General features: G+C 49.7%; 1 protein-coding gene across 1 annotated transcript in view; it reads right to left on the reverse strand.

The window, feature by feature from the left end:
• Window positions 1–27,441, reverse strand: part of setd3 (SET domain containing 3, actin histidine methyltransferase) — a 90,989-nt gene that overhangs the window by 24,710 nt on the left and 38,838 nt on the right. The window contains exons 8-9 of the mRNA XM_077620222.1: window positions 20,347–20,461; window positions 3,307–3,381 (exon numbers count right to left, since the gene is read on the reverse strand). Coding sequence (XP_077476348.1) covers window positions 3,307–3,381; window positions 20,347–20,461 — 190 coding nt within the window. The remainder of the gene's footprint in view (window positions 1–3,306; window positions 3,382–20,346; window positions 20,462–27,441) is intronic.

Genomic DNA, 27,441 nt, shown 5'->3' on the forward strand with positions numbered 1-27,441 from the left:
CCGCACTTAGGCTAGCTCTCGCTGGACCCGCACTTAGGCTAGCTCTCGCTGGACCCGCACTTAGGCTAGCTCTCGCTGGACCCGCACTTAGGCTAGCTCTCGCTGGACCCGCACTTAGGATAGCTCTCGCTGGACCCGCACTTAGGCTAGCTCTCGCTGGACCCGCGCTCGCACGCGCTGGACCCGCGCTCGCTGGACCCGCGCTCGCTCGACCCGCGCTCGCTCTCGCTGGACCCGCGCTCGCACTCGCTGGACCCGCGCTCGCACTCGCTGGACCCGCGCTCGCACTCGATGGACCCGCGCTCGCACTCGCTGGACCCGCGCTCGCACTCGCTGGACCCGCGCTCGCACTCGCTGGACCCGCGCTCGCACTCGCTGGACCCGCGCTCGCACTCGCTGGACCCGCGCTCGCACTCGCTGGACCCGCGCTCGCACTCGCTGGACCCGCGCTCGCACTCGCTGGACCCGCGCTCGCACTCGCTGGACCCGCGCTCGCACTCGCTGGACCCGCGCTCGCACTCGCTGGACCCGCGCTCGCACTCGCTGGACCCGCGCTCGCACTCGCTGGACCCGCGCTCGCACTCGCTGGACCCGCGCTCGCACTCGCTGGACCCGCGCTCGCACTCGCTGGACCCGCGCTCGCACTCGCTGGACCCGCGCTCGCACTCGCTGGACCCGCGCTCGCACTCGCTGGACCCGCGCTCGCTCTCGCTGGACCCGCTCTCGCTCTTGCTCGCTCTCGCTGGACCCGCTCTCGCTCTTGCTCGCTCTCGCTGGACCCGCGCTCGCACTCGCTGGACCCGCGCTCGCACTCGCTGGACCCGCGCTCGCACTCGCTGGACCCGCGCTCGCACTCGCTGGACCCGCGCTCGCACTCGCTGGACCCGCGCTCGCACTCGCTGGACCCGCGCTCGCACTCGCTGGACCCGCGCTCGCTCTCGCTGGACCCGCTCTCGCTCTTGCTCGCTCTCGCTGGACCCGCTCTCGCTCTTGCTCGCTCTCGCTGGACCCGCGCTCGCACTCGCTGGACCCGCGCTCGCACTCGCTGGACCCGCGCTCGCACTCGCTGGACCCGCGCTCGCACTCGCTGGACCCGCGCTCGCTCTCGCTGGACCCGCTCTCGCTCTTGCTCGCTCTCGCTGGACCCGCTCTCGCTCTTGCTCGCTCTCGCTGGACCCGCTCTCGCTCTTGCTCGCTCTCGCTGGACCCGCGCTCACTCTCGCGGGACACGCTCTCGCTGGACCCGCGCTCACTCTCGCGGGACACGCTCTCGCTGGACCCGCGCTCGCTCTTGCTCGCTCTCGCTGGACCCGCGCTCGCTCTCGCTCTTGCTCACTCTCGCTGGACCCGCGCTCGCTCTCGCTGGACCCGCGCTCGCTCTCGCTGGACCCGCGCTCGCTCTCGCTGGACCCGCGCTCGCACTCGCTTTCGCTGGACCCGCGCTCGCACTCGCTCTCGCTGGACCCGCGCTCGCGCTCGCTCTCGCTGGACCCGCGCTCGCTCTCGCTGGACCCGCGCTCCCTCTCGCTGGACCCGCGCTCGCGCTCGCTCTCGCTCTCGCTGGACCCACGCTCGCGCTCGCTCTCGCTGGACCCACGCTCGCGCTCGCTGTCGCTGGACCCACGCTCGCGCTCGCTGTCGCTGGACCCGCGCTCGCACTCGCTGGACCCGCGCTCGCACTCGCTGGACCCGCGCTCGCACTCGCTGGACCCGCGCTCGCACTCGCTGGACCCGCGCTCGCGCTCACTCTCGCTGGACCCGCGCTCGCGCTCACTCTCGCTGGACCCGCGCTCGCGCTCACTCTCGCTGGACCCGCGCTCGCGCTCACTCTCGCTGGACCCGCGCTCGCGCTCACTCTCGCTGGACCCGCGCTCGCGCTCACTCTCGCTGGACCCGCGCTCGCGCTCACTCTCGCTGGACCCGCGCTCGCGCTCACTCTCGCTGGACCCGCGCTCGCGCTCACTCTCGCTGGACCCGCGCTCGCGCTCACTCTCGCTGGACCCGCGCTCGCGCTCACTCTCGCTGGACCCGCGCTCGCGCTCACTCTCGCTGGACCCGCGCTCGTTCTCGCTGGACCCGCGCTCGTTCTCGCTGGACCCGCGCTCGTTCTCGCTGGACCCGCGCTCGCGCTCACTCTCGCTGGACCCGCGCTCGCGCTCACTCTCGCTGGACCCGCGCTCGCGCTCACTCTCGCTGGACCCGCGCTCGCGCTCACTCTCGCTGGACCCGCGCTCGCGCTCACTCTCGCTGGACCTGCGCTCGCGCTCACTCTCGCTGGACCCGCGCTCGCGCTCACTCTCGCTGGACCCGCGCTCGCGCTCACTCTCGCTGGACCCGCGCTCGCGCTCACTCTCGCTGGACCCGCGCTCGCGCTCACTCTCGCTGGACCCGCGCTCGCGCTCACTCTCGCTGGACCCGCGCTCGCTCTCGCTGGACCCGCGCTCGCTCTCGCTGGACCCGCGCTCGCTCTCGCTGGACCCGCGCTCGCTCTCGCTGGACCCGCGCTCGCTCTCACTATCGCTGGACCCGCGCTCGCTCTCACTATCGCTGGACCCGCGCTCGCTCTCACTATCGCTGGACCCGCGCTCGCTCTCACTATCGCTGGACCCGCGCTCGCTCTCACTATCGCTGGACCCGCGCTCGCTCTCACTATCGCTGGACCCGCGCTCGCTCTCACTATCGCTGGACCCGCGCTCGCTCTCACTATCGCTGGACCCGCGCTCGCTCTCACTATCGCTGGACCCGCGCTCGCTCTCACTATCGCTGGACCCGCGCTCGCTCTCACTATCGCTGGACCCGCACTTACGCTAGCTCTCTCTGGACCCGCGCTCGCACTCGCTGGACCCGCGCTCGCACTCGCTGGACCAGCGCTCGCACTCGCTGGACCAGCGCTCGCACTCGCTGGACCCGCTCTCGCTCGAGGCGCTGGCGCCTTTCACACTCAAACTCCGTCTCTCTCACTCCTTCACACACACTCACTCTCATTCCTTCACACACACTCACTGTCACCCACTCACTAACTCACTCTCTCTCACTTATTCACACTCACTATCACCCACTCACTAACTTACTCTCTCTCTCACTTATTCACACTCGTACTATTTCACACATTCTCACTCATTCACTCACTATCACCCAGTCACTCACCTCACCTCACCTCAACCAACCACCCACCCACTCACTCACTCACTCACTCACTCACTCACTCACTCACTCCCCCTCTCTGTAAATATATAGACAGAAGACAGCGACGATAGGACAACAATAAAATGATGTCTTATTGAAAACAGAAGAGTCCCACTGCACCTGCTCATTCTCCTTGTAATTGCGGAGTGCCGCACATTCACAACGATCATCCTCCAGATTGTAGCCAGTTGTAATCTGCAAATACAAAGGACACACTTCTCGAGTTTTGTTTTTACAACTTTTAAACAAGCTTTCAAAATATAGGTGCATTATGTCTTGTTTAATGTGAATGGATACTTTTCGACTCAACAACACTTCAAATAAAGAATATTGAATTACATTTGAGTCATTATTAATATTATGAAATGTAAAAGGACTTAAATTCAGTTCAGAAAAAGAATCATGTAAACACGACATTTCCTTTGATCAAGTCCTCGAGGTCTCTTACAAATGGGAACTGCCCAGAATACCCCACCAGGGAGGTTTCCAGAAGGCATCCAGAATAGATTCCACCAGATCTGAGTCCTCTCGATTTGGAGGAGCAGCTCTTTCTCAGTGACAAAGATCCTCATGCCATATTTTAGGGAGTGCCCATGCCATATAATCTTCTTCCGCTTATTCGAGGTCAACTTGCGGGGAAGCAGCTTCAGCAGGGAAGCACAGACTTCCCGAGCCATTTCTTCCAGCTCTTCCGGGAGTATCCCAAGGTGTTTCAAGGTCAGACGGGAGACATTGTCTCTCCAGCACTTCCTTGGTCGGCCCCGTGGTCTTCACATTCGGTTTGAAATTGCTCCAGTGAGAGTTGGAGATTACAGCTTGATCAGGCCATTAGAACCACATCATCTGCATAAAGTAGGGATGAGATACTCACGCCAACAAGTCAGACCCCATAAATGCCATGGCTGAGTCTAGATATTCTGATATAAAAATTATTAACAGGATTGTTGACATAGGACACCCTTAGGGGAATCCAACCCCCACTGGAAACAGATTTGACTTACTGCCGAGTATACGGACCAGACTCTGACACCAGGCATAGAAGGACCGGCGCTCATGTAGCAAAGATTCCCGGACCCCATACTGCCAGACTACTGCTGGAGTTCCTTTCTTATTAGCTATCTCCCAACAACTTGCTGGCCTTCTATTCGCTAGCAGGAAGCCATGGCTCTATGATGTCGCAAGGAAGTTGCGCTGTAGAAGAGAACCATCTTGCGAGAGGAGAGCACTATCAGCCCGACCTTAAAATAGCGCCTTTTCAGACGGCCACCTGGACGTCAGCCCAAAATGGAGTAGTGGCAAGAGGAAAGTGACCAAAAGCCCCATTTCCATAACTTTTCAATCTTCTTGAGGACGCGATCGAGGCAATTGGAAGCGACAGGTTTGGACGTATTGAGTAATTAATGAGTAAAGATACCCTCTTTATCAGCTGAAGCTGGTACCGTATTTAGCTGTTTAATATACCCCCCATTTAATATACCCAAGTATATTAAACGGCAGGGGTATATTAAATGGCGCACAAACGGGAGGGTACGATCCACTATACACTCTTTATGCCGTGACGGCGTGCATCAACGTTTTGCAGATACTTCTAACTGCTCTAGTTAAAACTACATACTGCTGAATAAAGTCTGACTTGGAATTTTAATGAATTTAAGTATTTATAATTATGCCCCCATGAACACCATACAAATCTTGCCAAAAAAGCTGAGTTGCTGTTTAATATATATGTATACGCATATGCATACGCATACGCATACGCATACGCATACGCATACACATACACATACACATACACATACACATATTTATATATAAAGGGTGTCTCAAAAAAATGTACTCACTTTTAGAATGACGAGAAAACCTTTATTTATGAACATAGAGCGAAGTGAAATAGCATCGGATACATGAGACAAATGTTCAAATTGATGATCATTATAAATGTACTCACTCTTTTTTTGTGTTACAGATATCCTGAATTACTGAAGCCATGGCAGGAAATCAACTTAGTTTCGAAGAGAGAAAGTTTGTCCTGAAATGCTATTGGAAGACCGAAAACGCCACTGAAGTGCAACGCCGGTTCACAAGTGAATTCGCAAAACCGCCACCCACGCGCCGGACCATTGCGCGCATCAGAGACAAATTTGAAGCAGATGGAACCGTACAGAATACCAACAATAAACGTTCAGGACGCATTGAAATTGGAAATTGAAAGACAATGTCGTGATATTCCTAATGACATGTTTCGCGATGTTTGCGAATCCGTTGGTGCGCGTTATAAAGCGTTGTCTGGACAATAATGGTCATCACTTTGAACATTTGCGAACATGATTCTTGTATTACATTTGTCTCATGTATTCGATGCTATTTCACTTCACTCTATGTTCATAAATAAAGGTTTTCTCGTCATTCTAAAAGTGAGTACATTTTTTTTAGACACCCTGTATGTATATATATATATATATTTATATATATATATATAAATATAAATATATATTTATATATATATATATGTATATATATATATATTTATATATATATATATATATATATTTATATATATATATATATAAATATATATTTATATATATATATATATGGTACTCGGATGATTCGCCTAAAGACGTTTCGCCGACGGACGTTTGACAGACAGACAGGTCGCCGAATGGACGTTCCACCGAACGGTCATTCGGCCGAACGGAGGTTCCGCCGAAACGGGATTCGCGCGCTCGCCCCACCCCCGGATCGTGTGTGTACAAGTTTTTCAACCTCGGCCCGCGGGCCATATACGGCCCGTTAGGATTTTTAATCCGGCCCGCCGCCGGCGTTGTCCAAATTATAGTAAAAATCAATGATTCATTTCCCTTTGCCGCTCATCACTCTCAATTTATTAGTCTACTGTCAATGGCAGCCCGGGAATAAGCACTCTTGGGCGGGCAGATGTAGCAGAACCGAGCCGTGAAATGACAGCAATCGGGTCAAATTCATCCTAAAACAGCATTCAATGATTAAATACAAATACTGGAGCTCTTTGGACATTAGAACCGAGCCCAGGGAAGTGAATTCCTCGGTAAAATGTTGCGATGATGTAGCGATAAGGCAAAAAAAAACGTCTATACAGACGCTCCCCTACTTACGAACATACGACTTACGGACAACGGTACATACGAACATGTCTGCAAATTGCGTTTATGTCAAAAAATGTTCGTAAATTCGATTTTGTATTGCGCGCTTTTTTCCGAGTAGTGCTTCTTTCCGCCGCTAATACCGACGCCTGGCGCTGTGAGCTCAGCTCACCCAGCATCCACCTTCCTCTGCCCAGTTCGTTGCAGTGCGTAAGTTGCGTAAGTACGTGACGTATCTCCAGTGCGCAAGAACCTTTTTCATTTTTATCATGAAATATCTCGTGCAGCCATTATTCAATATGGTTGGTGAAAAGTGAAATGCTTCTAGTGAGGGAGGTGCAAGGAAGAGGCAAGCCATTTCATTTGAAACGAGTGGCAATAATAACGAAGCTTGATGCGCGTGAGAGTGGTGAGCGTTGCACGGGCATACAACTTGAATCGTTCGACCGTCAGTACCATTTATAAACAGAAAGATCGAGCAGCAGGACCCAAATATTGAACGTTGCACAAAGTTTGCAAATCAATTGAATGATGCCATACAGTGATATATATATATATATATATATATATACATACATATATATATATATATATATATATATATATACATATACATATATATATATACATATACATATATATATATATATATATATATATATATATATATATATAAATATATATATATATATATATATATATATATATATATAAAATATATACAGTGGTACCTCGTCATACAAAATGCTCGTCTTACGGGGGAAATTTCGATCGAATAATTCGCCCGTGATGCGGTCAAAATTTTGTGATGCGACCAAGCCAGGTGGCCATGGCATTATTTATTTTTTGCATCTCTTTCGTGTATAAAATATGTCTACGAGCACTGGTGGGCGGACTTTGCATTTCCACACCCGTTTTCCCCCCACTTGGTCTACATTTACATACGAGGTAAACAATACGTATTACTATAGATCGGCAAAGTTTTGCTAAGAAAAGGCGACCGTTGACAATGGACATGAAACGCGAAATAATTGAAAAACATGAGCGTGGGGTACGTGTTACCGAGCTCGCTCGGCAATACGAGAGGAATACGTCAACCATATCCTCCATCCTTAAGCAGAGGGACGCAATTAAGGAGAAGAGGCTTACCAAAGGACTATCTATCATTTCCCACCGGCGCAGTGACATTCACGACGAGATGGAGAACCTTCTTTTATTGTGGATAAAAGATAAACAATTAGCAGGAGATATCCTGGCCGAGTCTACCATTTGTGAAAAAGCCAGCCGAATTTACATAGATTTGATATCAACGAAAGGAGAGCCTTCAACAACTTCACAAACATTTAAAGCGAGTCATGGCTGGTTCGAAAAATTTAAAAAACGATCTGGAATACACTCTGTAATCCGACACGGAGAAGCGGCGAGTTGCAATTCGAAAGCTGCGGTGGAATTTATCAAGACATTTGCCTTGATTATCGCCCAGGAAAATTACACCCCGCAGCAAGTTTTCAACTGCGATGAAACTGGTCTTTTTTGGAAAAAAATGCCCAGGCGGACATTCATCGTGGCAGAAGAGAAGGCATTACCGGGACACAAAACTATGAAAGACCGCTTAACGCTAGCGTTGTGTGCTAATGCCAGCGGTGACTGTAAAATTAAGCCGCTACTGGTGTACAATTTATTCAAGAAATGCTTCAATGTGACAGATGACAGAGAGCTAACCCTTCGTGAATTTTGGAAAGAGCACTTCATGAGGCAGATGTGAATGACCTAATCGCCGAGCACCACGAAGAACTCATGACACAGGATTTAATCGACCTACAGGAGCGTGAACATTTGTTGCCGGAACTTAGTAGCGAGGAGGCGGTGGAAGAGGCGGCTACAAAAGACATGCTCGCGAAGTGGCAAGAGGTTTCGGATTTTATAGAAAAGACTCACCCTGACAAACTGGCAAGTGGTCGCGCATCATCGTATTATGATGACATTTGTATGCGACGACATTATCGAAATATTTTGAAGGGTAGACAAAAACAAACAACTCTTGATGCGTTCGTTTTGAAGACTTCGGCGGAGCGGCCAGGTGGTGTCAACCCGTAGAACTTCGTAAGGTAAAAAAGATTACAACAAATTTAGAATTTAGTTTTGTTTGAGGTTACATTAAACATTGAGTGTCTGTTTTTTAGTTATCCAAGTTAATTTAAATGTGTTTGTTCGTTTACGAGTGCCGTGGAGAAAGTCCCCCCGAACAACCCCCCCCACCTCCCTCCGCCTCCGTGTGTGTCGTCTCTCCCCTCCGCGAAATGTGTCTAATTTTACTCCTATTAAACACATTATTACTATCAAACCACTCATTATTTATTACTTTGTCAATATATGGCGAATTATAAGAAATAAAACATTTTTTCCAATCCAATATCCTGTTTTTGGTGTTTTTTTCAGAGAGTTGGAACAAATTAATTTGTTTCCCATTCATTTCAATGGGAAACTTCCGCTCGAGTTACGAGAATCTCGTCATACGAGCTCAGTTCCGGAACGGATTAAGCTCGTATGTCGAGGTACCACTGTATACTTATGTATATATACACAGTTGTGGTCAAAAGTTTACATGCACTTGTGAAGAACATAATGTCATGGCTCCCTTGAGTTTCCAGTTATTTCTACAACTCTATTTTTTCTCTGATAGAGTGATTGGAACAGATACTTCTTTGTCACAAAAAACATTCATTAAGTTTGGTTTTTTTATGACTTTATTATGGGTGAACAGAAAAAAATGATCAAATCTGCTGTGTCAAAAATATACATACAGCAGCGCAAATATTTGGTAACATGTCCCTTGGCCATTTTCACTTCAATTAGGCGCTTTTGGTAGGCATCCACAAGCTTCTGGCAAGCTTCTGGTTGAATCTTTGACCACTCCTCTTGACAGAATTGGTGCTGTTCAGTTAAATTTGATGGCTTTCTGACATGGACTTGTTTCTTCAGCATTGTCCACAAGTTTCAATGGGGTTTAAGTCAGGACTTTGGTATGGCCATTCGAAAACCTTAATTCTAGCCTGATTTAGCCATTCCATTACCACTTTTGATGTGTGTTTGGGGTCATTGTCCTGTTGGAACACCCAACTGTGTCCAAGACCCAATCTTCGGGCTGATGACTTTAGGCTATCTTGGAGAATTTGAAGGTAATCCTCCTTCTTCATTATCCCATTTGCTCTCTGTAAAGCACCAGTTTCATTGGAAGCAAACAGCCCCACAGCATAATACTACCATCACCGTGCTTGACGGCAGGTATGTGTACTTGGGGTTAAAGGCCTCCCCTTCAAACTTATTGCTGGGCATTGTGGCCAAACAGCTCAATTATTGTTTCGTCTGACTACAGAACTTTCCTCCAGAAGGTCTTATCTTTGTCCATGTGATCAGCAGCAAACCTTAAAGTGTCACTTTTGGAGCAAATGCTTCCTTCTTGCACGGCAGCCTCTCAGTCCATGGCGATGCAAAACACGCTTGACTGTGGACACTGACACCTGTGTTCCAGTAGCTTCTAATTCTTGGCAGATCTGCTTTTTGGTGATTCCCGGTTGAATCTTCACCCTCCTGACCAATTTTGTCTCACAGCAGGTGATAGCTTGTGTTTTCTTCCTGATCGTGGCAGTAACAAAACAGTGCCATGCACTTTATACTAACAAACAATTATTTGCACTGTTGCTCTTGGGACCTGCAGCTGCTTTAAAATGGCTCCAAGTGACTTTCCTGACTTGTTCAAGTCAAGGATTTGCTTTTTCAGATACATGCTGAGCTCCTTTGACTTTCCCATTGTAGCGTTTGTGGGCGTTTGCATCCAATGAGCCCTATTTAAATGGCCTCAGAGAAGTCACCAGCTGCAGTCACTCATAATCACTCACAAGAAGTTAAGAGGCCATGCTATGAAGCTTATTTCACTGACACAACTTTCTAAGTCACCAAAATTGCTAATTCGTGTTGCTGTATGTATATTTATGACCCAGCAGATTTGATCACTTTTTTTGTTAACCCATAATAAAGTCATAAAAGAACCAAACTTCATGAATGTTTTTTGTGACAAAGAAGTATCTGTTCCAATCACTCTATCAGAGAAAAATCAGATTTGTAGAAATAACTGGAAACTCAAGAAAACCATTACATTATGTTCTTCACAAGTGTATGTAAACTTTTGACCACAACTATATATATTAAACGGCAGGGGTATATTAAACGGCAGGGGTATATTAAATGGCGCACAAACAGGAGGCTCAAAAAAGCAAAAAAAAAAAAAATTAAACGGCAAAATACGGTAGTGAGTTACTGCTCTGTGTGCATTCAAGACAACATTAGGCAGAGGACAAAGCACATGAGCACTCGCATGTAAGAAAACATATAAACAACTTCAAATTAGGAATTCAAAACAACTTAGCATTAACCCTGGTGTTCAGTTTATTATTGTTATATGTATAATTTATCAGTGTTTTCCTACAGTTGCTACTATATATGAATGTTTTAATAGCGCTGAAGGTTGCATCATCAAGGTATCCACGGAATAAAAAAAACGTTTTCCGGGAGGATTTTGGCTCTGCAGCTGGGGAGCCAACGGTTAACGACTAACCAGATTTTGGGACGCTCTTGTTCAGGTGAGTAAACATTCATATTGGGGTATGAATGTGTGTTGAATCTCGTGACCGGACGTTTGGTCACCCGGACGTTTGGTCGCCCGGACGTTTGGTCGCCCGGACGTTTGGTCGCCGGACGTTTGGTAGATTGGACTTTTGGTAGAACGGACTTCTGGTAGAACAGGTACACGGACGTTTGGTCGCCGGACATTTGGTCGCCGGACGTTTGGTCGCCGGACGTTTGACAACATGAGAGAGAGTTTACTGTTGAAACCAGCTCTCCAAATTATATTCATGAGAGAGTTTAATATCTAAATATCTACTGTTGAAACCAGCTCTCAAAATTCTATTCACCCGGGCAACCAAACGTCCGGCGACCAAACGTCCGGTCACGGGTAGAACAGGTTCAAATTATGACAGAGTTTACTGTTCAAACCAGCTCTCAAAATTGTAATCATGAGGGAGAGTGAGTTTAATATCTAAATATCTACTGTTGACAGAGTTTACTGTTCTCAAAATTGTAATCATGAGGGAGAGTGAGTTTATTATCTAAATATCTACTGTTGACAGAGTTAACTGTTCTCAAAATTGTAATCATGAGGGAGAGTGAGTTTAATATCTAAAATCAAAATATCAATAAGACCACTAATTTAACACACTATTATTTTATTAAACAATAATTAAACAATCTCTCTCTCTCGCTCTCTCTCACTCTCTCTCTCTCTCTCTCGCTGTCTCTCTCTCGCGCTCTCTCTCTCGCGCTCTCTCGTTCTCTCTCGCTCTCTTTCTCTCTCGCTCTCTTTCTCTCTCTCTCTCTCTTGCGCTCTCTCTCGCTCTCTCTCTCTCTCTCTCGCTGTCTCTCTCTCGCGCTCTCTCTCTCGCACTCTCTCTCTCGCGCTCTCTCGCTCTCTTTCTCTCTCTCTCGCTCTCTCTCGCTCTCTCTCGCACGCGCTCTCTCGCTCACTCTCTCGCTCGCTCTCTCGCACTCGCTCTCTCGCACTCGCTCTATCGCACTCGCTCTCTCGCGCTTGCTCTCTCGCACGCTCTCTCGCGCTCTCGCTCGCTCTCGCTCGCTCTCTCGCTCGCTCTCTCGCACTCGCGCGCTCGCGCTCTCTCTCTCTCTCTCTCTCTCGCTGTCTCTCTCTCGCGCTCTCTCTCTCGCGCTCTCTCTCTCGCGCTCTCTCGCTCTCTTTCTCTCTCTCTCGCTCTCTCTCGCTCTCTCTCGCACGCGCTCTCTCGCTCACTCTCTCGCTCGCTCTCTCGCACTCGCTCTCTCGCACTCGCTCTATCGCACTCGCTCTCTCGCGCTTGCTCTCTCGCACGCTCTCTCGCGCTCTCGCTCGCTCTCGCTCGCTCTCTCGCTCGCTCTCTCGCACTCGCGCGCTCGCGCTCTCTCTCTCGCACTCGCGCGCTCGCGCTCTCGCACTCGCGCTCTCTCGCTCGCGCGCTCTCTCTCGCACTATCTCTCTCGCGCTCTCTCTCTCGCGCTCTCTCTCTCGCACTCGCGCGCTCGCGCTCTCGCTCTCGCGCTCTCTCGCTCGCGCGCTCTCTCTCTCGGGCTCTCTCTCTCGCGCTCTCTCTCTCGCGCTCTCTCTCTCGCGCTCTCGCGCTCACGCTCTCGCGAACTCGCGCTCGCGCTCTCTCTCGAGCTCTCTCTCTCGCGCTCTCTCTCGCGCTCTCTCTCTCGCTCTCTCTCGCACGCGCTCTCTCGCTCACTCTCTCGCTCGCTCTCTCGCACTCGCTCTCTCGCACTCGCTCTATCGCACTCGCCCTCTCGCGCTTGCTCTCTCGCACGCTCTCTCGCGCTCTCGCTCGCTCTCGCTCGCTCTCTCGCTCGCTCTCTCGCACTCGCGCGCTCGCGCTCTCTCTCTCGCACTCGCGCGCTCGCGCTCTCGCACTTGCGCTCTCTCGCTTGCGCGCTCTCTCTCGCACTATCTCTCTCGCGCTCTCTCTCTCGCACTCGCGCGCTCGCGCTCTCGCGCTCTCTCGCTCGCGCGCTCTCTCTCTCGGGCTCTCTCTCTCGCACTCTCTCTCTCGCACTCTCTCTCTCGCGCTCACGCTCTCGCGAACTCGCGCTCGCGCTCTCTCTCGAGCTCTCTCTCTCGCGCTCTCTCTCTCGCGCTCTCTCTCTCGCACTCTCGCGCTCTCGCGCTCTCTCGCTCGCGCGCTCTCTCTCTCGGGCTCTCTCTCTCGCGCTCTCGCTCTCGCTCGCTCTCGCGCTCGCTCTCGCGCTCGCTCTCGCGCTCGCTCTCGCGCTCGCTCTCGCGCTCGCTCTCGCGCTCGCTCTCGCTCTCGCTCTCGCGCTCGCTCTCGCGCTCGCGCTCTCGCGCTCGCTCTCGCGCTCGCGCTCTCGCGCTCGCTCTCGCGCTCGCGCTCTCGCGCTCGCTCTCGCGCTCGCTCTCGCGCTCGCGCTCGCGCTCTCGCGCTCTCGCGCTCTCTCTCTCGCGCTCTCTCTCTCGCGCTCTCTCTCTCGCGCTCTCTCTCTCGCGCTCTCTCTCTCGCGCTCTCGCGCTCTCGCGCTCTCTCGCTCGCGCGCTCTCTCGCTCACGCGCTCTCTCGCTCACGCGCTCTCTCGCTCGCGCGCTCTCTCGCTCGCGCGCTCTCTCGCTCGCGCGCTCTCTCGCTCGCGCGCTCTCTCGCTCGCGCGCTCTCTCGCTCGCGCTCTCTCGCTCGCGCTCTCTCGCTCGCGCTCTCTCGCTCGCGCTCTCTCGCTCGCGCTCTCTCGCTCGCGCTCTCTCGCTCGCGCTCTCTCGCTCGCGCTCTCTCGCTCGCGCTCTCTCGCTCGCGCTCTCTCGCTCGCGCTCTCTCGCTCGCGCTCTCTCGCTCGCGCTCTCTCGCTCTCTCGCTCGCGCTCTCTCGCTCTCGCTCGCGCTCTCTCGCTCTCGCTCGCGCTCTCTCGCTCGCGCTCTCTCGCTCTCGCTCTCGCTCGCGCTCTCTCCCTCGCTCGCGCTCTCTCGCTCGCGCTCTCTCGCTCTCGCTCGCGCTCTCTCGCTCGCGCTCTCTCGCTCGCGCTCTCTCGCTCGCGCTCTCTCGCTCGCGCTCTCTCGCTCGCGCTCTCTCGCTCGCGCTCTCTCGCTCGCGCTCTCTCGCTCGCGCTCTCTCGCTCGCGCTCTCTCGCTCGCGCTCTCTCGCTCGCGCTCTCTCGCTCGCGCTCTCTCGCTCGCGCTCTCTCGCTCGCGCTCTCTCGCTCGCGCTCTCTCGCTCGCGCTCTCTCGCTCGCGCTCTCTCGCTCGCGCGCTCGCGCTCTCTCGCTCTCGCTCGCGCGCTCTCTCGCTCTCGCTCGCGCGCTCTCTCGCTCTCGCTCGCGCTCTCTCGCTCGCTCTCTCTCGCTCTCGCTCTCGCTCTCGCTCGCGCGCTCGCGCTCTCTCGCTCTCGCTCGCGCTCTCTCGCTCGCGCTCTCTCGCTCGCGCTCTCTCGCTCGCGCTCTCTCGCTCGCGCTCTCTCGCTCGCGCTCGCGCTCTCGCGCTCTCGCGCTCTCGCGCTCTCGCGCTCTCGCGCTCTCGCGCTCTCGCGCTCTCGCGCTCTCGCGCTCCTCGCGCTCTCGCGCTCTCGCGCTCTCGCGCTCTCGCGCTCTCGCGCTCTCGCGCTCGCGCTCTCGCGCTCTCGCGCTCGCGCTCTCGCTCACTCTCTCGCTCGCTCTCTCGCTCGCTCTCTCGCTCTCGCTCGCTCTCTCGCTCGCTCTCTCGCTCTCTCGCACTCTCGCTCGCTCTCTCGCACTCTCGCTCGCTCTCGCGCTCTCGCTCGCTCTCGCGCTCTCGCTCGCGCGCTCTCGCTCGCTCTCGCGCTCTCGCTCGCTCTCGCGCTCTCGCTCGCTCTCGCGCTCTCGCTCGCTCTCGCTCGCTCTCGCGCGTTCTCGCGCGTTCTCGCGCTCGCTCGCTCGCTCTCGCTCTCGCTCTCTCGCTCGCGCTCTCTCGCTCGCGCTCTCTCTCTCGCGCTCTCTCTCGCGCTCTCTCTCTCGCGCTCTCTCTCTCGCACTCGCGCTCTCGCACTCGCGCTCTCTCGCTCGCGCGCTCTCTCTCGCGCTATCTCTCTCGCACTCTCTCTCTCGCGCTCTCTCTCTCGCACTCGCGCGCTCGCGCTCTCGCTCTCGCGCTCTCTCGCTCGCGCGCTCTCTCTCTCGGGCTCTCTCTCTCGCGCTCTCTCTCTCGCGCTCTCTCTCTCGCACTCTCGCGCTCGCGCTCTCGCGAACTCGCGCTCTCTCTCGAGCTCTCTCTCGCGCTCTCTCTCTCGCGCTCTCTCTCTCGCGCTCGCGCTCTCGCACTCTCGCGCTCTCGCGCTCTCGCACTCTCGCGCTCTCGCGCTCTCTCGCTCGCGCGCTCTCTCTCTCGGGCTCTCTCTCTCGGGCTCTCTCTCTCGGGCTCTCTCTCTCGCACTCTCGCGCGCTCGCGCGCTATCTCGCTCGCGCGCTCTCTCGCTCGCGCGCTCTCTCGCTCGCGCGCTCTCTCGCTCGCGCTCTCGCTCTCGCTCTCGCTCGCGCTCTCGCGCTCTCTCGCTCGCGCGCTCTCTCGCTCGCGCGCTCTCTCGCTCGCGCTCTCTCGCTCTCGCGCTCTCTCTCTCTCTCGCTCGCCGCGCTCGCGCGCTCGCGCGCTCTCTCGCTCACGCGCTCTCTCGCTCGCGCGCTCTCTCGCTCGCGCTCTCTCGCTCTCGCTCGCGCGCTCTCTCGCTCGCGCTCTCTCGCTCGCGCGCTCGCGCTCTCGCGCTCTCTCTCTCTCCGCTCGCGCGCGCTCTCTTGCTCGCGCTCGCGCCCCGCGCTCTCTCGCTCGCGCCCCGCGCTCTCTCGCTCGCGCCCGCGCTCTCTCGCTCGCGCCCGCGCTCTCTCGCTCGCGCCCGCGCTCTCTCGCTCGCGCCCGCGCTCTCTCGCTCGCGCCCGCGCGCTCTCGCCCGCGCGCTCTCGCCCGCGCCCGCGCGCCCGCGCCCGCGCGCCCCGCGCGCCCCGCGCGCCCGCGCGCCCTCGCCCGCGAGCCCTCGCCCGCGCGCCCTCGCGCCCTCGCCCGCGCGCCCTCGCCCGCGCGCCCTCGCCCGCGCGCCCTCGCCCGCGCGCCCTCGCCCGCGCGCCCTCGCCCGCGCGCCCTCGCCCGCGCGCCCTCGCCCGCGCGCCCTCGCCCGCGCGCCCGCGCGCCCTCGCCCGCGCGCCCTCGCCCGCGCGCCCTCGCCCGCGCGCCCTCGCCCGCGCGCCCTCGCCCGCGCGCCCTCGCCCGCGCGCCCTCGCCCGCGCGCCCTCGCCCGCGCGCCCTCGCCCGCGCGCCCTCGCCCGCGCGCCCTCGCCCGCGCGCCCTCGCCCGCGCGCCCTCGCCCGCGCTCTCTCGCCCGCGCTCTCTCGCCCACGTCTTCCCGGTCTTTTGGTCGCAGTCTTTTGGTCGCAGTCTTTTGGTCGCGTTCTTTTGGTCGCGTTCTTTTGGTCGCCCGGACGTTTGGTCGCCCGGACTTTTGGTCGCCCGGACTATTGGTCGCCTGGACGTTTGGTCGCCCGGACTTTTGTACGCCCAGACTTTTGGTCGCCCAGACTTTTGGTCGCCCGGACTTTTGGTCGCGGTTTGGTCGCCCAAATGATGACAGAGAGAGGGAGAGTTTAGAGTTTAACATCTATTAACACATCGGCTGCTGCCAGCTACTGTCAATTTATTGTACCAAACGTCCGGGTGACCAAACGTCCGGGTGACCAAACGTCTGGGCGACCAAACGTCCGGGCGACCAAAAGACCGCGACCAAAATACCGGCGACCAATCGACCGTGTACCCTTGGCTAGGTGCTATTTTAAGGGGAATGCGACACCGTCCAGATTTTGCTATCCCCTTATGGAATATGAGAGAAAATACATTGCTGGCAATACCACGCACAAATAATTCAGTTGAAGGTTGGCACCACGCATTTCAACGTAGAATGTCAGTCGCCCCTCCAAATTTATACACAAACTCCAATTGGAGCACAATGACTGGGAAATAACAATACAACAGGCTTCATGCGGTATTATGCCCAGACACACCAAAAAGAAATACGCATCTGTAATGAGTGGTTGAAAAAGCTCTCGGAGGACTATGAAAACCTGGATCGATTCGCGAACAAAGTAGAGTACCTGCAAGCCATTGCATATAATTTGTAAGTTTTACTGTTTTTAGTAAAAACTCCATCTGTGAATTCCCTTTGTACATAATTTGTAAGTTTGTATTTGTAATTTTTGTACAGAATTTGTAAAAGTTTGAATTTGTAATTTTTGTACAGAATTTGTAAAAGTTTGAATTTGTAATTTTTGTACAGAATTTGTATGTTTTACTGCTAGAATTTGTAAGTTTTACTACTTCAATAAAAACACCATCTGTGAATTTGCTTTGTCTTCTTTTTAATACATTAATTTTAATTATTGCCTTTTATTTTAATGTCAAAGTTCCGGGCTAAGTATACTAAGACTTTTATTTGTTTGATAAAAATGACCATCTAAAGTATTTCGACATTGCAAGTTTTCCCTGAGAGAATGAAGGTTCATTGGACGCCTTTGACAGTCAATGGCAGCAGCCGATGTGTTAAATGAGTGCTCTTATTGATATTTTGATATTAGATATTAAACTCTCTCTCATGAATATAATTTTGAGAGCTGGTTTCAACAGTAGATATTTAGATATTAAACTCTCTCTCTCATGAATCAACAGTAGATATTCAGATATTAAACTCTCTCTCATGAATATAATTTTGAGAGCTGGTTTCAACAGTAGATATTTAGATATTACACTCTCTCTCATGAAAATTATTTTGAGAGCTGGTTTCAACAGTATTTAGATATTAAACTCTCTCTCTCTCATGAATATAAATTTGAGAGCTGGTTTCAACAGTAAACTCTCTGTCATGTTTGAACCCGTTCTACAAACGTCCATTCTAACAAACGTCCGGGCGATCAAACGTCCGTTCTACCAAACGTCCGGGCGACCAAACGTCCGGCGACCAAACGTCCGAGTACCGTTGCATCTAAGGGGGCAGCGACAGAGAAAAACCCTAACAAACAATAGTCCGTGGTTAGGTAAAATGACAGAGTAAGTCTATAAAACTGAGATAGGGCGACGGTGTCCTGCTTAAGCTTAAACTCTGTAGTGTGAAAGTGGAAAAGTATGTGTGGAGAATGGGGTCTCATTGAACAGGATTTGTAAGTGACAACCGTCTTTAGAAGCAGAGGCAAGAACTCCTCGCCACCGCATGTGGTCGAAGTTTGGGAGTTACTGGAGACGGAAAATTGATTGTCACCCTTTTCCGGGAAAGTCAGTTTAGACACTCTAAAGTGAAATACACTGAATCTAAAAATGGGAAGATCAAATTGTAAAACAGTTGATGATAATGAACCAAAACAGAAGTTAACGAGCAAAGATTGGAAATTTTTAAAGAAACAATGCGCGTTGAAAATTAAATACCTAAACTTATGGAAAACTAAATGTGATTCTGCTCTTCAGCTTGATATTAAAAAAATAATAAACCTGCAGAATAAAATAAATACAACGCGCAAAGGAGACAAAAAGAAAATGGAAAAAGATGATTGATGGCAAGAAAGTGGAGTGATGGCTAAAAATAGAGACTCACAGAGAGAGAGTGAATCATGATGGTGATGACAGGCAGAGGGAAGCTGTGCGGTTTCATAGGAGGGAAGACAACGAGACAGGTTTAGTCGGGAGAAAGAAAAAAATTAAGGACGAAAAAAAAATCGATGATTGTTCACATGGAAATGTGTCGTACACTCCAAGGATTTATCAGTCATTGCAGAATTGTCACCCCCCACCCCACCTCCGGTCTATCAGAGTAATCGCCTAACTAGATCGACAGGGACGGCGGTCGAATGGTGAAAGACTTGGGGGAAAGTGCTCTCCCAATGCCTAAACTACCAGAATTAAATGAGTTTTATGGTACAATATCCCATTTCTGAAGATGCAAGTTTGAAAATAGAGGAAGGTCAGCCAACTACTATTTTGGTGCATAGAACTTGGACACAAGATGATGTGAAAAAAAGGCTGTGGAAGGCATCACGTCTCATAAAGTAGATGTAGCGGAATTTGTTCAGGAGATAAAGATATGAGGAAATCCTATCATTTAAACGGAGTAGAGACGTAACAAATCTGGATGGCAGTATTGACAGGTGACTGGCACAATGTGAGAGAAGATTGGGATCCTAAAGAAAATGAGGAGGTACGAGAACATGATGAGAGTTAATTTTGAGTGCATGACTTGATAGATCAAACTACAGAAAAAAATTAAAAATAGCAAATTATACAGCTATTGGAAGAGCGAGACAAAAAGATGAGCCATTTGAAGAGTACAGAGCAAGGATGACAGCATGCTTTAGAGCTAATAGCGGCATTTCCAAAGATCACTCTGTGTGTGGTGTATATCAGGAAAATTTGAAAAATGCTTTTCATGCCCATTCACCAGTTTATTTATCGCCGCTACTTCTTACTTGTTTGTGTTTACGTTCTCCTTCGGCCCTACTTTTTCAAAAGTAATCGACTGCGTCTGTCAGGCCCAGATGTGTGGGTGGTCGTGCCTCACAGGTACAGCGGAGGGGCCAAGCGGTGCCAGGTGTGGCTCAGCAGTTGTCAATAAACTATTTAAGCCACCCAGAACTTAACCACACCACTGGATTGTCTTACAGTTTACTGTTAAGTACCTTCTCACGCTACTTCTTTGCTTCGCTTGCCTGATCTTCGACCTCTTGTTTTGCTTTAGGACCAACGACCATGACCACAGAGACTACCAGGACAACTAACACGACCATGATTACGACCCCGCGCCATGTAACTTTGCTTTGGACCTCTCTACAGAACTGGCCTCGTTCAATAATGTTGCTCATCATAAGAGGTCTTCTGAGTCATGCTTTGTCTGGTCCTTCACCTCAGAGAAGTTTGACATGGGTGACCCTACCAGGGGCTCAAGGTCCCAGACAACATAGCTGCAAGAATCAGTGGGACACACAAACCACAACCACGATAAGGTGATGACTCTCTCCCTTTCAAGAGTCAATAATCATTTTGAAGAAATACTGTGGCTTCTATGTACACTTGGGTGCTGCACATAAACATCAAGATGTTACTCATTTGTTTCAGCATCTTCTGTTATCTTCAAAGGATAACAGGAGACACTTGTTCATTTGCACCAGTAATTTTAAATAACCAACAAAGTAGCTTGACCAAGACTCGAGAAAAAAAAACATGTGACAATTCTGTGACGACCAATGGTGGTCCAAAGTTGTTGCGAGAGAGCCAATGGGAGGCCAGCAGAATATAGAGATTTTCAAGCAGAATGCAAATTGACCACGACAATTACAAAATATAATAACGGATACAGGAAATGTATTTACATTTTGATTGATTTCGTAACGTAATGTGTGTGTATTTTTGCGACAAATAAGTTCATTAATTGCAAGTGTGAGTAGCAATTTCCACCCATACCATTCCATTTGTGTGGTTACACATGTCCCAAACAGGTATCAGGGCCTGAGTAATTCGGCTTCCATCCTCAGTAGGAATCTGGTTCTGACGGGTCATGACTGAAGACACAGCCCACCTGTAGAACAATAAAAATCACACATGATATCCCTCAAGGATTTGTCAATATTTCTTGAAGCTCGTACTTGCTTTTAATCATGGGTTTTGAACAGCTCAAAATCCTCAAAAAGTTTCTTAAGGACTACAGACACACAATTGAAATAAAAATTTGAGAAATTATTATTCTGATTAAATGAACATTTTAAAATTGTGCATATAAATGTCGACAGAAATGTTTAAACCATTCTGTTAATGAAAGAAACATAGATAACCCTCCAAAGGTTCATTGAAATTACTAAAAAAATAACAATATTAACAATAAATGTATTGAACTTTAATTAGGCAGCCTAGCTCTGAAAATGAGGTTTCAATCCCAGGTGGGTTCCGACCTTCCTGTGTGGAGTTTGCATGTAATATCCAGGCCTGCGTAACATTTGGTAGAACTGTCCGTAACGCCTTCGCCCTTGAAGAGTCGACTGTGCAGGAAAAAGTCCATCCCATGACTTGATTTATAGCATTACTACTTATTGAAAAATGTTTACAACACATATAGAATATTCCATAATAATTCTATCAAATCCCAGGTGGGTTCCGACCTTCCTGTGTGGAGTTTGCATGTAATATCCAGGCCTGTGTGACCAAAATATGCTAACTCCACACAGAGGGTTGCACCATAGAATCGTAATATAACATAAACAAATTTAAATGAACTTGGATTACGATGCAGACACACTCAAAAATAAGTTTAATCTAACCTGACACTAAACTTAATTCTAATTTTGTTTTACATTTTTAGACCTTTCTTCTCCCAGCCGGGTTGGCTCTGTTTGCCCCGCCTCCACCCTGAGTTTCAGATGCAACCTATCGATGGTAGTTTGCTTTTGTATTATTTCTAAAACTCTGATTTTTCACTGATAGTGATTGGAACAGATGCTTCTTTGTGACAAAAAACATTCATGAAGTTTGGTTCTTTTATGATTTTATTACAGAAAAAGTGATCAAATCTGCTGCGTCAAAAATATACATACAGCAACACAATTTAGCAATTTTGGTGACTTAGAAAGTTGTGTCAGTGAAATGAGCTTCATAGCATGGCCTCTTAACTTCTTGTGAGTGATTATGAGTGCTGGTGACTTCTCTGAGGCCATTTAAATAGGGCTCATTGGATGCAAATGCCCACAAACGCTACAATGGGAAAGTCAAAGGAGCTCAGCATGGATCTGAAAAAGTGAATCCTTGACTTGAATAAGTCAGGAAAGTCACTTGAAGCCATTTCAAAGCAGCTGCAGGTCCCAAGAGCAACAGCACAAACAATTGTTTGTAAGTATAAAGTGCAATGCACTGTTTTTTCACTGCCGCGATCAGGAAGAAAACGCAAGCTATCACCTGCTGCTGAGCGAAAATTGGTCACGAGGGTAAAGATTCAACAGAGAATCACCAAAAAGGAGATCTGCCAAGAATTAGAAGCTGCTGGAACACAGGTGTCAGTGTCCACAGTCATGCGTGTTTTGCATCTCCATGGACTGAGAGGCTGCCGTGCAAGAAGGAAGCAGTTGCTCCAAAAGCGTCACCCTAACGCTCGACTGAAGTTTGCTGCTGATCACATGGACAAAGATAAGACCTTCTGGAGTAAAGTTCTGTGGTCAGACGAAACAAAAATCGAGCTGTTTGGCCACAATGCCCAGCAATATGTTCGGAGGAGAAAAGGTGAGGCCTTTAACCACAAGTACACCAATGCCTACCGTCAAGCGAGTAATTCGAGTAAATGGTGTAATGAAGAAGGAGGATTACCTTCAAATTCTTCAAGATAACCTAAAGTCATCAGCCCGAAGATTGGGTCTTGGGCACAGTTGGGTGTTCCAACAGGACAATGACCCCAAACACACATCAAAATTGGTAATGGAATGGCAAAATCAGGCTAGAATTAAGGTTTTCGAATGGCCTTCCCAAAGTCCTGACTTAAACCCCATTGAGAACTTGTGGACAATGCTGAAAAAACAAGTCCATGTGAGAAAGCCATCAAATTTAACTGAACTGCACCAATTGTGTCAAGCGGAGTGGTCAAAGATGCAACCAGAAGCTTGTCAGAAGCTCGTGGATGGATAGCAGAAGCGCCTAATTGAAGTGAAAATGGCCATGGGACATGTTACCAAATATTAGCGCTGCTGTATGTATATTTTTAACCCAGCAGATTTGATCACTTTTTTCTGTTCACCCATAATAAAGTCATAAAAGAACCAAACTTCATGAATGTTTTTTGTGACAAAAGTATCTGTTCCAATCACTCTATCAGAGAAAAATCAGAGTTGTAGAAATAACTGGAAACTCAAGGGAGCTATGACATTATGTTCTTCACAAGTGTATGTAAACTTTTGACCACAACTGTGTGTGTTTGCGTGTACGTGTACGTGTACGTGTGCGTGTGCGTGTGCGTCTGCATGTGCGTGTGTATATATATATAATTTTTCCGGGCTGGTTGTCTCGTGGAAGAAACTGGAGTGGTTTTCGGTCTATAAGCTAATACAAGTGTGAACTGGTCGGATGAAGCCAGCGACCGCAAGTAAATTGTAACGTCTGTTTGGACGTTATTTCAGGTTTAGCGCACCGGTAAAATTGAAGTTACGACCTCCGAAAAACGCGTCAGGAGGAAACGTACTATGAATCCCAGTCTGCGCCTAATAATAATTTGTGGTTTCAGTGAACCCGCCTATGAGTATTCAAGCCAGTGTTGTGTTTGAGATAAATGTCATGCGGTCGATATGAGAACAGACAAAAATAATAAATATATGTATTAAAATATAACAATACTCGAATAGGAGTTAAAGTTACCGTGGGCGCGGAACTTGCTAAATGCGTGCATGTGGGAGAATGTGCGCGTGTGTGTAACTGCCTTGGCCAGCTGAGAGGCAAAGAAGAGTTAATGCGTGAATCATAACAATATACGCCGTAAAACAGGGGTCTCAAACTTGCGGCCCGCGGGCCAACTGCGGCCCTCGGGACGATAATTTGCGGCCCCCGTCTTAATATGAAAGATCGATTTTTTTTTTTTTAATCTTTATTTATTTTTTTATTTTTTATTTTTTACCCCTTTCCCCATGATGGCGCCGTTTAAGTGGCAGCCAGTGGCAGTAGCTCTGTCCACTCATGTTTTTCTTGTTTTACAGCATGTTTTACATGAAAAATTAGAGGGAACATTGACATGCACCTGCTTGTGGCAGGTGTGATACTGGTGTGCCGATAGCGAGCAATGATGATGTCGTGACCGGATGATTCGCCTAAAGACGTTTCGCCGACGGACGTTTGACAGACGGACAGGTCGTACTAGTATTTGTTAGTTTAATGATTAAATACAAATACTAGTATTTGTATTTAATCATTAAACGCTGTTTTCAGCTGGATTTGACCGAATTTGAGAGCATTTTGAGCCGTTTGGCGAATGGACGTCTCCATCGCGATATCATCCAGTATTTGTATTTAATCATTAAATGCTGTTTTAGGATGGATTTGACCCGATTGCTGTCATTTTACGTCTCGGTTCTGCTACATCTGCCTGCCCAAGAGTGCTTATTCCCGGACTGCCATTGATGGTAGACGAACATTGATTTTTACTATAATTTGGACAACACCGGCGGCGGGCCGGATTAAAAATCCTAACGGGCCGTATATGGCCCGCGGGCCGAGGTTGAAAAACTTGTACACACACGATCCGGCGGGGCGAGCGTTCGAATCCCGTTTCGGCGAAACCTCCGTTCGGCCGAATGAACGTTCGGTGGAACGTCCATTCGGCGACCTGCCCGTCTGTCAAACGTCCGTCGGCGAAACGTCTTTAGGCGAATCATCCGAGTACCGATGATGTCGCTCACACTGGTACTCAGTGCGCTCAGGGAGGTTGTCTTTCTGCTCAGACCAACAAAAAATTAGAGGGAACTTTGGTTCGGAGCTGAATGAACCAATCACGGTGAGGTATACGGCTCTGGAGGGCGGGACATCGGCCGGGCTGTCCAGAGCCTCGCTCACTCACTCATTCATTCCTCCAATCAGCTGGGCGGAGGAGAAGCCGTGAGGCCGATCACTCCGCTCGGCGCGCACACTCCTCCGCTGCTCTCAGCATAGAACTGAATGAGGCGCTATGATCCGTGATCCAGCCTGTGTCAGTGTCTGTAGCCATCTCCGCGATTGAAACGGAGAGCGAAAGTGCACATGCGCCACAAACCCGCGCGACTGAATGTGAAAGATCAACCCGAGACTCATTCCAAGTGGAAAAACATATTACAGAGCCCCAGAGATGTCTCTTTCAAAGCCTGCCGTGAAGAGAAACGTCGGTGATGAGCACAGACAGTTTCAAGAAAAGTGGGGAGTGCAATATTTCTTTGTTGAACACAGGGGCACCCCGACGTGTCTCATTTACACTGAAAAAGTTGCGGTGCACAAGGAATACAATTTGAAACGTAATTGTACTACGAGACATGCTGAGGAATACGAAAAATACCAGGGAGATGAGAGAGCCAACCAGGTTGCCAGTCTTAAAACACGTCTTCTGAGGCAACAGGATCTCTTCAAGAAGGCTACCAAAGACAGTAATGCAGCAGTCAAAGCTAGCTATGCCGTTTGTGAGTTGATTGATCCTGTGCTAAGTGATCCCAAATGGCTCATGGACTTGGCTTTTCTTGTTGATATCACACATGAGCTTAATGTACTGAACAAGAAGCTACAAGGCCAGGGGCAACTTGTCAGTGCTGCCTATGACAACGTGAGAGCATTCTGCACTAAACTTGTGTTATGGAAAGCCCAGCTCTCTCAGACAAACCTTTGCCATTTCCCAGCATGCAAGGCTCTCGTGGATGCAGAAACACCATTCAGTGGTGAGAAGTATGTTGAGGCCATTTCGAAGCTACAGGAGGAATTTGATCACAGATTTGCAGACTTCAAGACACACAAAGCCACATTTCAAATTTTTGCGGACCCCTTCTCCTTTGATGTGCAAGATGCCCCTCCTGAGCTTCAAATGGAGCTCATTGACCTGCAGTGCAACTCTGCACTCAAAGCCAAGTTCAGGGAGGTGAGTGGAGAAGCAGACAAGCTTGGGCAATTTTTGAGAGAGTTGACCCCCAGCTTCCCTGAACTTTCCCGAAGGTTCAAGCGGACCATGTGCCTTTTTGGGAGCACATACTTGTGTGAGAAGCTCTTCTCCACCTTGAACTTCAATAAGTCCAAGTACAGGTCCAGACTTACTGATGAGCATCTTCAAGCTCTACTGAGGGTCTCCACTGCTTCCTCCCTCAAGCCAAAAGTGACTCAGCTATGTGAGAAGAAGCGCTGCCAGGTGTCTAGCAGCAAGGAGTAGGCAAGAGAAGCCGTGTTCAGAATATTTCATGTTCATGTTCCATTCAAGTTCAGAAAGTTATAGGTTAAAGAGCTGTTAATACAGACATTTGAAACGGAATAAAAATAATTCATTTTCTCTACTTAACCAGCCAGTGTATATCTACTGTATGCTCATTAGTATTATTTGGTTTTGTATTACTGATTGATTTATTTTTTATTCATCTCTAAGTTAATTTATTTAATTCATTATTTTTTGTTAAAAAATAAAGATATTTGATAACGTTGGAATGTTTTATCAGTGCTTTTCTTGTGGAAATCCTGATGCGGCCCAGTCTCACCCAGACTCGGCCTCTAGCGGCCCCCAGGTAAATTGAGTTCGAGACCCCTGCCGTAAAACGTATTATATGCGTGGGACTGTGTAGAAAATAAGTGTTCAAACGTAGTGTTGAAGCTCTGGAAAGATCCTGTTGTTTGAGTGGTCACTTCTAGAACAGTAAACATAAATTTGATGCTGGTTAGTTTGTAATATTGGAATCTGAACAAAAGCGATCATATTGATTTTATTTTAGTAAATGAATAAAAAATATTTTAGTAAGTGAATAGAAAAGATTTTGGTAAGTGAATAGAAAATATTTTGTCAGTGAATAGAAAAGATTTTGGTAAGTATGAAGAAAAGATTATTGCAAGTGCATAGAAAAGAAAGTGTGGGAAAGGCAACAGGTGTGCGGAGAGTAGATTTGAGGTGCGTAGATTATAGTTAAAATATTTTGTGTGCGGAGTGTTGAGTGGAACTGTCGGCCAGCACTGTTGTTCGAGCTTTCGCCAAAGCTGGAATCAAGTTCCTGAAATACATCACTCTGACTGACAGTGGAGCCGAGCATGTTGAATGCCGAACTCTTTATATCAGAGTGTAACTTTTACCTCAATAAAGCATTATCAAACGTAGTTGCTATCTATAAAAAACATGCTAGCGGCTAGCCTAACAGACCCTAGTGGCTAGCATAACATAGGTACGCTAGCGGATAGCATAGCATAGGTATGCTAGCGGATAGCATAACAGAGGTACACTAGCAGCTAGCATAAAATCGGTACGCTATCGGATAGCATAACATACGCTGGCTTAATGTCATGCTAGAACCTTTTCAAACGAGGCGCCCCTTGTATTGACAAAACACAGAAAACATACCCGCAACTTAGACTGCGCCCAATCAGACCGTGCGTTTTATAGGTGTGAAAATACGGTAATTGTCTCCTAACATTAATTGGACAAATTAAACTTGCTACATTAAAAGATTACAATTGAGTTAATAATATAAAGAATTGATTAATTAGATGTAATTTGAGCCTTGTTTCTCATCCCACAACGCTGTGCCAGGCAAATTGAGTCTTTGCCTGGGTCATAAATGGCCAGATTTTGGCTTGGGTGGATGAGTTGGTGTAGATTTTAAAGTTCAAATTGGTTATTGAATTTAATTCACTACCCACAGGGGGACATTTGGTTAGAACTATCAATTGGGAAGAGGAGGAATATCCTTAGTGTAATTTTGGAAAATGTGTTGAAAAAATCAGTTTTGAGTGAAAGTGGTGCCTATTTGAAATGCTGTCAGTTCAGGTTTAATGGTGTACCGCAAATATTTTGTTAATCAATAACATCTAAGGAAAAATTTAACCATG

This window comes from Stigmatopora argus, chromosome 15 (assembly GCF_051989625.1).
Source record: "Stigmatopora argus isolate UIUO_Sarg chromosome 15, RoL_Sarg_1.0, whole genome shotgun sequence".
Lineage (NCBI taxonomy): Eukaryota > Metazoa > Chordata > Actinopteri > Syngnathiformes > Syngnathidae > Stigmatopora > Stigmatopora argus.